The sequence below is a fragment of the Coptis chinensis genome, chromosome 6, assembly GCF_015680905.1.
Source record: "Coptis chinensis isolate HL-2020 chromosome 6, ASM1568090v1, whole genome shotgun sequence".
Classification (NCBI taxonomy): domain Eukaryota; kingdom Viridiplantae; phylum Streptophyta; class Magnoliopsida; order Ranunculales; family Ranunculaceae; genus Coptis; species Coptis chinensis.
The window spans coordinates 2,573,843-2,585,630 of record NC_141461.1 but is presented as its reverse complement, the minus strand read 5'-3'; the positions used below and the strand labels follow the sequence as shown (position 1 = coordinate 2,585,630).

At 37.3% G+C, this 11,788-nt stretch overlaps 1 protein-coding gene across 1 annotated transcript; it reads left to right on the top strand.

Moving 5' to 3' along the window:
* The first annotated feature begins 6,695 nt into the window (after nucleotides 1-6,695).
* On the top strand, nucleotides 6,696-9,399 carry LOC147490695 (LEAF RUST 10 DISEASE-RESISTANCE LOCUS RECEPTOR-LIKE PROTEIN KINASE-like 2.4). Its single transcript, XM_086568576.1, has 3 exons — nucleotides 6,696-7,778; nucleotides 8,007-8,213; nucleotides 8,982-9,399. Exons 1-3 carry the CDS (start codon nucleotides 6,831-6,833, stop codon nucleotides 9,246-9,248), a joined length of 1,422 nt encoding a protein of 473 aa, XP_086424702.1. The 5' UTR covers nucleotides 6,696-6,830; the 3' UTR covers nucleotides 9,249-9,399.
* The last annotated feature ends 2,389 nt before the right edge of the window (nucleotides 9,400-11,788 follow it).

The window sequence follows — 11,788 nt, the reverse complement described above, 5'->3', positions numbered from 1 at the left end:
ACCTGATAGCAAAGGAAGAGGAACTTTCTTTCTTTCTTTCACTCTGTTTTTCTTTTTCCTTTGTTTGAAAAGTGAACAAACGAAAACGCTTTACAAGTAAAAACCATTCAACTGCCCAAAACCTCGAGATAATACAAAAATGTTTTGTGTTCCCAAAACCTAAATCATTACTCGCCCACAAATTGCCATAATTTCGGGCCCACGAATCCAGCCCAACAGTTCCCGCACATTCCTTGAAACCTAAATTCAAAACAAACAGTTGTCAGACATGTGCTTTCAAACTTTACTTTTAAACCGTTCTTTTTCCACGTTACACCTGTCCAAACAACGAATAAAAAATAAAGGGGGCTCTGTAAGTACCTTCCGTTCCACACTACAGTGCACGTGTCCACATACTAGGTCGTCCTACTTCAACTCGTCCACACCGTCAGAGTGTACCCACGACCCAACACCCAGGTCGTCCACAACATCAGTTACAGCCATTTATGAAATCAAATCCACTAGCACAACCTTGGAGCTCAATCAGTGCCACAATCAAGGAGACATTAACTTTGTAACAGCATAATAATGGTGAATCATAAAGATAGCACACAAGGTGGATATACACTTTATAACGGTTCAAAGTAAATATGGAAGGTCAGCTCAAACATCTATAAATAGAGAGAGATGAGCTACGTAAGACTTGATTCAAGTTGACCCCAAGAAAATTGATATGTAGGCAACTCTTATCCCAAGAAGAGTGCATCCATTCTCTACCACACGAATCATAAGGTCGTTGTCCATTAAACATAACATCTACAGTAGCCATTGCGTCCTAGCAAGAAATCCAGCTACAATAATATCATAAAGCATCAGTAGGAAACATATCAAAGAAGCTCCAACTATGTACATGCCAATAATTGGCATTGGCGAAGAATACTTGGAAGCATCTATGGTTCCATTGACGCAACTATGGTTTGCCATTGTTTCTCTACTGTCTCTCTCTTTCTCATCGTCTAATGTTCTTTAGTCAAGGAAATTGGAGCCGGTTGAAATAGTATACACCAAAAGTCCAAAACAAGATGACTTTTTCCAAGTCAATTGGTCGGTGGACAAGAGTTATGATTTGTGGAAATTATTCCAATCTGTTTGTCAATCGGTCGGTGGACAAGAGTTAATATGATATTCCAATCTGTTTACGTTTACACCTCAGAGCATCTTTAGGTGAGACACTATCCTAGCATCAAACACCAAATTTTGAATAATTTGGTGTTTTTTCATCTTCAGGAGAGACACATGTTGATGAAAACACCAAAAAACATCAAAGCAAACACCAAATCGGCCAAAATTTGGTGTTTGCTTTGGTGCTGTATCAAATCTCTCTCACGGTTTTTACAAACCACGTGGTTTTTTGAACACCACATGGGCTTGGGCTAGAGTGTGGACTTCAATCATGCGGTTTTGCAAAAACCGCGCGAGAGATTTGAAAAAAGAAGAAAGAAGAAAGTTGATATGCGACACATCGCACGATTTCTGGAAAACCGCGTGGGCTTGAGCATCTGTGACGCGGTTTTGCGAAAATTGCGTGGGATATACGGCGTCGTTTATCTAAAACCGCGTCATTTGATGTCAACTATTTGATATCGCTCCTGAAGTTGGTTGGTGTTTTTCTGGTTTGGTATTTGGTTTGGTTCAAATACTTTGTGTTTTCTTGGTTTCTCTCCTAAAGATGCTCTCTTGTTACTTGATGTTAATTGGACCATCATTTTCATAATCTATGTTAGAGCATTCCCAATGCAAGCAACTTTTTTTCACTTCCACGTAGGACTATTTCCCCTCTTTGCTATCTTTGTGTGAAAAACAAGAAAAGGTTACGCAATGCAGAGGTGACTTTAAACCTCAGATGGAATGTTTGATTCTGTCTGAATGTAAAAATTGAAAAAACGCGTGAGACGAAATGAAACAGCTCGTCCAAAGTTTTAAAAAAAATTGAAAAAGTCGAAAAAACACGCGAGACAGAATGGAAAATTCCGTCTGAAAAAAAAACAAAAAAAAAACACACGAGACGGAATAAAACATTCCGTTTGAAGCTCACAACTCAGTGAAAATCTCAGTAGCAAGTGCTACCCTCATTGTAACTTAGTTAGAAGTCACTGACTTTGTCACCCTTGCATTGGGCAAGAGTTTTTTGGTATTCAAAGGTGAAAACTCTCAATTTCCCCTCATAGTGACTTGCATTGGGAATGCTCTTAAGGCAAATGAGGCGGCTACTACTAAGTCCCAAATATCAGTCAACAACTCATAGCCTCATAAGGCCTAACAATTTACAAGTTGCATGAAATTTATATCTCAATTAAATTTTTACATCTTTTTCACGTTAATAGCCTCATAGGGGCCTCACAATATCGTTACATCTTTTTTACATTAATAGCCACGTTAGTGGGAGGGACATCAATGTAAAACGGTGAATGCATTTTTGGCTTGTAAAATCATCTGTTTGGGCTATACGGCGCCATTTATCCGAAATCGTGTCATTTGATGTCAACTATTTGATATCACTCCTGAAGTTGGTTGGTGTTTTTTTGGTTTGGTATTTGGTTTGGTTCAAATACTTTGTGTTTTCTTGGTTTCTCTCGTAAAGAAGCTCTCATGTTACTTTATGTTAACTGGACCATCATTTTCATAATCTCTGTTAGAGCATTCTCAATGCAAGCAACTTTTTTTCACCTCCACGTAGGACTATTCCCCTCTTTGCTACCTTTGTGTGAAAAACCAGAAAATATTGCGCAATGCAGATGTGACTTTAAACCTCGAACGGAATGTTTGATTCCGTCTGAATGTAAAAATTGAAAAAATGCGCCAGATGGAATGAAACATCCTGTCTGAAGTTAAAAAAAAACCGAAAAAAGTCGAAAAAACTTGCGAGACGGAATGAAAAATTCCGTCCGAAAAAAAATCAAAAATAAAAACACACGAGACGGAATAAAACATTCCGTCCGAAACTCACAACTGAGTGAAAATCTCAGTAGCAAGTGCTACCCTCGTTGTGACTTAGTTAGAAATCACTGACTTTGTCACCCTTGAATTGGGCAAGGGTTTTTTGGTATTCAAAGGTGAAAACTCTCAATTTCCCCTCATAGTGACTTGCATCAGGAATGCTCTTAAGGCAAATGAGGCGGCTACTACTAAGTCCCAAATATCAGTCAACAACTCATAGCCTCATAGGGGCCTCACAATTTACAAGTTGCATGAAATTTATATCTTAATTAAATTTTTATATCTTTTTCACATTAATAGCCTCAATTAAATTTTTACATCTTTTTCTCATAGCCTCATAAGGGCCTCACAATATCGTTACATCTTTTTCACATTAATAGCCATGTTAGTGGGAGGGACATCAATGTAAAACGGTGAATGCATTTTTGGCTTGCAAAGACTTCTGTTTGGGCAATACGGTGTCGTTTATCTAAAAATGCGTCATTTGATGTCGACTATTTGATATCGCTCCTGAAGTTGGTTGGTGTTTTTTTTGGTTTGGTATTTGGTTTGGTTCAAATACTTTGTGTTTTCTTGGTTTCTCTCCTAAAGATGCTCTCATGTTACTTGATGTTAACTGGACCATTATTTTCATAATCTCTGTTAGAGCATTCCCAATGCAAGCAACTTTTTTTCATCTCCATGTAGGACTATTTCCCCTCTTTGCAACCTTTGTGTGAAAAACAAGAAAAGGTTGCGCAATGCAGATGTGACTTTAAACCTCGGACGGAATGTTTGAATCCGTCTGAATGTAAAAATCGAAAAAACGCGCTAGACGGAATGAAACATCCCGTCCGAAATTTAAAAAAAACCGAAAAAAGTCGAAAAAACACGCGAGACGGAATTAAAAATTCCGTCCGAAAAAAAAACAAAAATAAAAACACACAAGACGGAATAAAACATTCCGTCCGAAGCTCACAACTCAGTGAAAATCTCAGTAGCAAGTGTTACACTCGTTGTGACTTAGTTAGAAGTCACTGACTTTGTCACCCTTGCATCGGGCAAGGGTTTTTTGGTATTTAAAGGTGAAAATTCTCAATTTCCCCTCATAGTGACTTGCATTGAGAATGCTCTTAATGCAAATGAGGCGGCTACTACTAAGTCCCAAATATCAGTCAACAATTCATAGCCTCATAGGGGCCTCACAATTTACAAGTTGCATGAAATTTATATCTCAATTAAATTTTTACATCTTTTTCACATTAATAGCCTCATGAGGGCGTCAATTAATAGCCTCAATTAAATTTTTACATCTTTTTCTCATATCCTCATAGGGGTCTCACAATATCGTTACATCTTTTTTACATTAATAGCCACGTTAGTGGGAGGAACATCAATGTAAAACGGTGAATGCATTTTTGGCTTCCAAAGTCGTCTGTTTGGAATAATCTGAGGATCTTCAACTTGCAAAAAGGAACTAAATTTCGGAAATTCTCGTGAAATTTTCACGAAATATTTTGTTTTCGGCGGGCATAGAAACATTTCAAACCCTACACTTTATGTTTGCAAGTTTTCAACATAATTTCTCGAAAATTTCGACTAGTTTTTTTATTTCGTTTATTTTGTACACTAATATGCAATTTTTCAGGAAATTTACAGAAAATTTCGAATGGTAACAAGTGCAATAAATAATTTAAATAGTGGTTAAATTATTTTTGTCAATTTAACATTTAGCCTTTAGTATTTACTAGTTAGACCTAATCTTTCTCAAACAAACATTTAGCATTTAGTATTCACCTTGCTATCTTTGTTGTTTTTCCCTTTTAATTTTTAATTTTCATTTTTTTATGGAGGCACATTTGATTATTGAGATATATCATATTTTTCTATTTGAGAAGTTTGTTAATTTTGAGAAAGTGAGTTATTTATTTTGGTTATTTTTGGTGTATAGACATTTAAATTTGAAAGAATAGTTGCTACGGCCATATTTTTTTGTTGTTGATGTATTCGCCATATTTTCTCTTACTTTTCGCGATTCTATATTCTCGTTTTTTGTGGTCACTGAAACAATAACCGAAAACAAAATTTAATTCCTTATATTAAGCGTACTCCGTATATTAAGCTTGGAGTAATGTGCAAGCATTGTTGTACGAGTTTTTGCTGATTAAGCTAGCTAGCAAGTTCCCAAAAACTTCTTTTGTCCTGCTGCCTAAAACCAACCTCTCGTACAAATTACAGATCCTAATGGCTCTGTTTGGCAGTGTGAATAGAGAGTCCATATTCAGGAATTGGTGACGTGGCAGTCATGTTTACCTTATATATACTAGCTTCTTGACATGTGGCTACGCCACGTGAGCGGGCAGCTTTTTGGGCAGTGGCAATTCTGCAATTGTTTGCAAACAATGAGGGCAATGTCTCAATTTCAAAAAGAATAGTCCACGTGTGTGGTCAGCTTTTTGGGCAGTGGCAATATTGCAAATATTTGCAAAACTGAGGATAATGTGCTAAATCAAGAGGGAGATATCTAAAATTTACCGGTCAAATACCAATCTTACCCTTCCATAACATATCTTATTACGTATTTACTTTTTAATAATAATTGTAATAACCAAATATGTTCAGGGGTATAAGCGACAAATGTCACTGTTCACATAGAGAAACTCTTTAAAGTAGTTAGATACACATAAGGGTGTAATACGGGGCGGGCCGGGTCAATCACGGGTCAAATAGTGATGGGGCGGGCCGGGCCGGGTCTAGGGGATACAAATCCAGTGGTCTCCGACGGGGCAGAGCGGGGCGGGTTGAAGTGTCATGTTTTAGTACCATCACCCAGCCTGTTGGGTCAACTTACGGGGAGGGTTTTGGGCGGGTCATCCGGGTCGGATGGAAATTATAACTTTAACCCAATTTCACCCAAAAAAAACTTTCTAATTCTGCAAGTAATATATTTCTAATTCACAACATAAAAAAAAAAATGGAATCAATCAATAAAAATTAAACAAAAATAAAAAAAACTTGAACTTGAACCCAAAACCATATCTGTAAATTTGAAAATTTTTTCTCGTGATTTACTATTTGTAAATTGATTATTTTTTATAGCATGATGAAATGAAGATGGGAGCGAGGATCTATGGTACCAAACAATAAAATATAAACTAAAAGAATTCGAAATTAATATAAGAATGAATGATTCATCTTCTCCAAAATTCAAAAGTTGAATTTGAACTTTTGATATTTGCCCAATGTTCAAACTTGAATATGTGAAATTGATATTGAACTCATAAGTTTGTATTCATATCTCTCAAATTACTACAAAAGTTAAAAGAAAATATAAACAAAATACAAAAATATTAGAGTTAGAGTCTTGAAATTGTGCGAGTCAACGGGGTTGGGTCAACGTCTTTTGACACGGTGCAGGTCGGACGGTTTGACGGGTCGGGTTTTAGCATAGAACCTACACCCATAGCCCGACCGCGTAAAAACGGTGGCGGGGCAGGGCGGGTCTATTTTCGGGTCTGTGCGGGTTTGGGTAGCGGGTGAAGACCGTTACCCTACCGAATGATGGGTCAACGGTTTTTTTTTACACTCCTGGATACACAGTAGGCACAGCAAATTGTTACAGCACTATGAAACGAAACCTTAGAAACACCCAAATCGTTTTCCACTAAGAGCTGCATGAGAACTCCTGATTGTGAAGAGCAATTCACCAGATCTGAGAGCTAAGAGTGAAGCGACCTTCTTTGTGTGTGTGTGTTTGTGAGGGAAAAATAAGTTGGAACCATATAAGGTGCACCTAATACATCCATTTCTCCTTTTAAATTTCCGAGTTGCACCTAACAAATTCATTTCTTTCCCGCACATTTTCATCAAAGATCATGGACACGTGCACACAACCGAAGATATTTTCTCCTGAGCAGCTGCACACCTTCACTTCTGCTTTTTCTACGAGTTTAGGTTTTGGTGGATTTGGAAAAGTTTACAAAGGCATATTAGACAATGGTGTCGAAGTGGCTGTTAAGGTTCTGAAAGATGGTGTACTACCTGACACATTAAATGATCAGTTTAAGGCTGAGGTGAGCACACTTGGGAAGACCGGCCATCATAGGAACTTGGTCAAGCTTTATGGCTCCTGCTTTGCGCCCGACATGAAAGCACTTGTCTATGAATTCGTTCAAAATGGATCTCTAGACAAAGTTCTATACGGAAGCAAAACAATAAAGTGGGAGACGTTGTGCAATATTGTGGTTGGCACAGCAAACGGACTCTCCTATCTGCACAAGGATTGTGAACCCAGAATAATCCACTATGATATCAAGCCTTCTAACATACTGCTCGACTCAAATTTTGTTCCTAAGATTGGTGATTTTGGATTAGCCAAGCATATTACCAAGGACAAAACTCATGTCACCGTGTGTGGATTTAGAGGGACCCTTCGTTATTGTGCTCCAGAGCTTTATTGGAGTACCTCAACAACTGATAAATGCGATGTTTACAGCTACGGCATAATGTTGTTTGACATCTTAGGGTGGAGGATAAGTGATAAATCATCGTTTCCAAACCAAGTTTGGGAAAAATTAAAGAAAGGAGAATTGGAGGACTTCATGAAATTTTGTGGCATTGAGGAGAAGAATATAGAAAACGCCAAGAGGATCTCAATGATTGCCTTATGGTGTGTGCAAATTTTGCCGTGTGATAGACTATCAATGAGCGACGTGGTGAGATTTCTTGACGGTAGAGAAGAAATCCCGATACCTCCTGATCCCTTTCGGGATTGGAATTCTTCGAGGGTCTCTTCAAGTAGTGAGCTTGAAGAGAAGGAGAAGGTTAGAATATCTCATTTTCTTGTTCAAGATATATGAGTTTTCGATTGTCTACATTTGTTCCTAAGAGTTCATAATAGTTTCTTTCTATCCTGTTTTGCTTTGCTTCCTCAAGTGATAAATTGGTAAACAAAAGATTTTTTTAAACTTTAAACTATGAATCTATGACCATATTACTATATTGTCACTGTTCAAAAGTATATGGCTTATTTTGGTACAATGTGTACGCAGAAGCAAAGGGAATCAGTAATTCTTGGGCCTTGGGGTGGTAATGGAGGGTCAGAGTGGGATGATGGTGTTTTCTCGACAATCAAGACGATATTTGTGTCCAGAGGAGAGAGAGAGATTCGGAGTATCCAGATTGAGTATTGTGGAAAAAATGGAGAGTCCATTGTGTCTGAAAGGCATGGCTGGGTTGTGGCTGATACACTTGACAAGGTAATATGCTTTTTTCTTATATTAGGAGTTTAGGACAGTGGGTTGATTTTGTTTTTTTTTAACGTTTGAAAAGGATAATCTGGACGTCATGAAGATATTTATAATAGAAAACCATAAAATATATTACCGTGTCAAATTCTAATCACAATCGTCATAAAGTTGTGTCTAGACTGCTTAATTTTGAACAAGTTCTTCAATCTTAATTAGACAGCAGGTTAAAAACTATCAGATGGTATAAAAATTTATTATCTGTTCATCATCTTGGTGAAGAAGTCATCCTCACAATTATATTAGATCACGGTGTATAACAATGTATGTAATTTGTGAATTATGAAACACCGTGTGAGAATATTAGACTACATGTGTAACTAGTCCCGACATTACAAAAAATTAAGAAGTTTGGTCCCAAATTAACCGAAAAAAAAGTTTAGTCCCCATATTATCAAAACTTGTAAAGTTCGATACCTTTTTTTTTAGTCGTTTTTCGGCTTAATTTTGAACAAGTTACTCAATATTAATTAGACAGGTTAAAAAGTATCAGATGGTATAAATGTTTTTCATCTCGGTGAAGAAGTCCTCTTCACAAGTATATTATTAAACGTAATTTGATTAATCTGTTTACTACAAATCAGAATCAAAATTTAGTTAGGGTACCCTGACAAATAATCAATGTGCGGAAGCACTTGTATAGATCAGAATTATGTTTTTAGCATTGCTAAAATTTTCTCTGTTTTTTTTTTCTTCTCAAACTTGTGTTTTGGATTGCAGATTGAATTAGATTACCCAGATGAGTACCTGATGAGAATTACCGGGTTTCATGCTTTTGAACAATATGCTTATAAACACTTTGAGGACCAAGCTGGAGGTTTACATCTTTTGAGATCCCTTTGTTTCTTCACTAACAAGAAAAAGTATGGACCTTTTGGTAATGAGAGAGGTACTTACTTTACTTCTGGGAAGGATGGGAAGGTTGTTGGGTTTCATGGTAGATGTGGAGCTTTTTTGGATGGCATAGGTGTGCATATGGAGTATTAATTTCTCCTACCATACTGTTCATGTTTATGGATACTTAATTTATGTTGGATGTTGTGTCCTTGTAATTTGGGTTACTTTTACTTTGTCAACAAAACTTGCTACACGCCTACACGGCTACTGCAACAAACCGTCCATGGTTGCAAACCGCGAAGTTACTATCTCTTACTCCTTAGCCATTCTAGTGTTACGTCATTTATCTGCTCGATCATGTGTTAGATACCATGTGAATATGGAGGAAAATCTAGTAATCCAATAGATGTGTCAGTCAGACCGCCTGTGTGGCTGTGTTACTTGCTGAAAACTAACTCTGTAATGTGGTGTGAGCTCAAGATTGAAGGTTTTCACTTACAAATTGATTTGGGAATCAATGCGTACTCAAGTCCGGCCTTGGTAAAACTGAATTTAAGCATGTAACCCTGAAGTCTGCATTTAAAGGGAACTTGAATGATTTAGTCCATGAAAGTTTTTGAAAATTCGTTTTTACTTGATATATATCCAAAACAAAGATAAGGACGAATGCTTTCAGTGGTGTGGTGGTAAAGGATATCTGGATGAAGTGCCTTGACTGAATACTCAGCACCTGAGTTATGTGCTTATGTTTAGTTTAACCAATGGTGTTCATACTTGCATTTTTACTTTTAAGCTTATTGGATTTTGCATCTTGTTACTTGCAAATGTTGAGACTTACGAACGTTTTGTAAAGCTCAACAAAATCACTGTGACAGGAAATGTTACGTCAGAAGAAGTCATCAGAGTACTCCAGAAAATGGGGAAGACTGCAGCCAACTGGGAAGAAAATTTAATCCTTGTCAGACTTATGGTGATTTTGGAAGGTGATCTGAAGCTCTAGTTTTGTATTAATACTGGAACTCTGTCAGAGTTGTGTGTACGTATGGGATTTAATGTTAGAAAAATGAATTTGCACAAATCCATTGAGATATGAATGAATAATTTGTCTCCCAAATTATCCCACTTGAAATGAAATGGGTTTTTCTTGAAACAGTATGTAAAGTGAGAAAAACCTTTTCCAAGGGGTGCACTGGTTCGAAACAGTGTATTATGCCGAAAAGGTGCGACCTTTTGAAATGTGCACTGGTTCGAAACAGTACATCATGCCGAAAAGGTGTGACCTTTCGAAATAAGCACTGGTTCGAAAAAATGTTTTATGCCGAAATGGTGTGTTCTTTCAAAGAGTTGCTTACTTTTTCCCAAGAGTCATTGTGTTGTTTCGAAGAGGCACCACTCACTTATAAATAGTGGATAAATTTGGAGAGAAATACACACCATATCACACAGAATTCTGATATTTCTCTTCTCCCTCTGTTCTTAGTCAAATATTATGTTGTGTTCGCTGATTATGTAGAATTGAAGTGCTAGCTTTCTATAGAAGGAAATCCGTTCTATCTTGCGAGACAGTTTTCAATCAACCTTCAAACACCGTGAGGGGGAAAATTTGTCTTAAGGACATAGTGTATCTACACTAGGCTCGGATTTAACTAAAAAATACAAGACACGTACAAGACAAAATGTTTGTATAATTTGGTAATTGGTAAAGAGTAAGTACAATTCAGTTGTATATTCCTAACAACTTAAGACATTCCTTTTTCTTCTTCTCCATGATGTCATTGCTGAAGGAATAATCCTAGGAGAATCTTTCCAAGTGGCTGCTATGATTGAGAAATTACCACCATTTTGGAAGGATTTTAAGAACTATCTTAAACATAAACGCAAAAATATGAATCTTGAAGAACTGATTGTCCGTCTAAGGATAGAGAAAGATAACCGTCTATCTGAAAAGAAGGGCAAGGATCCCATAGTGGCAAAGGCCAATGTTGTGGAAGGATCAAGTGCTAAGGGAAAGAGGAAGTGCCAAGACAAAGCTCAAGGCGAAGAAAGTAGTACACCTACAAAGTTCAATGGCAAGTGCTACAACTGTGGCAAGGCTGAACATAAGGCAAGTGAATGTCGCAGGCCAAAGAAGTACAAGAAGTAAAAGACTGAAGCAAATGTGATAATGGACACGCTTTCGATCTAACAATGTTCATGACATGAACCTATCTGCTGTGGGTTCTGAATATCTCATGATTGGAAATGAAAAGGAATGGTGGGTGGATACTGGTGCTAATCGCCACATATGATCCAACAAGTCGATGGCCACCACTTATCATGTTGTGGAAAAGGAATAACAACTCTTTATGGGAAACTCTTCTACGTCCAAGGTTGAAGGCAAATAAAAGGTGGTGATGAGGTTGACTTATGGGAAGGAACTAACTCTGAATGAGGTGCTCTATGTGCTTGACATTCGCAAGAACTTGGTTTTTGGGTCGCTGCTGAGCAAGAATGACTTTAAGTTAGTCTTTGTTTCTGATAAATTTGTACTAATAACCAAGAATGATGTATTCGTGGGTAAGGGCTATCTTCAAGATGGTCTCTTTAGGATGTCTTGTTTTACTATTGTACTAAAGAGCGCCAATAAAGTTGAATCTTCTGTTTACTTGATCGAGTCTTCACATGTATGACATGGTAGATTACGACAAGTT

Bases quoted from the DNA above. Each gene is read 5' to 3' on its own strand.
- LOC147490695 (XM_086568576.1), top strand. From the start codon at position 6,831: ATGGACACGTGCACACAACCGAAGATATTTTCTCCTGAGCAGCTGCAC. The intron at 7,779-8,006 runs GTTAGAATATCT...ATGTGTACGCAG, and splicing joins AGCTTGAAGAGAAGGAGAAG to AAGCAAAGGGAATCAGTAAT. The intron at 8,214-8,981 runs GTAATATGCTTT...TTTGGATTGCAG, and splicing joins TGGCTGATACACTTGACAAG to ATTGAATTAGATTACCCAGA.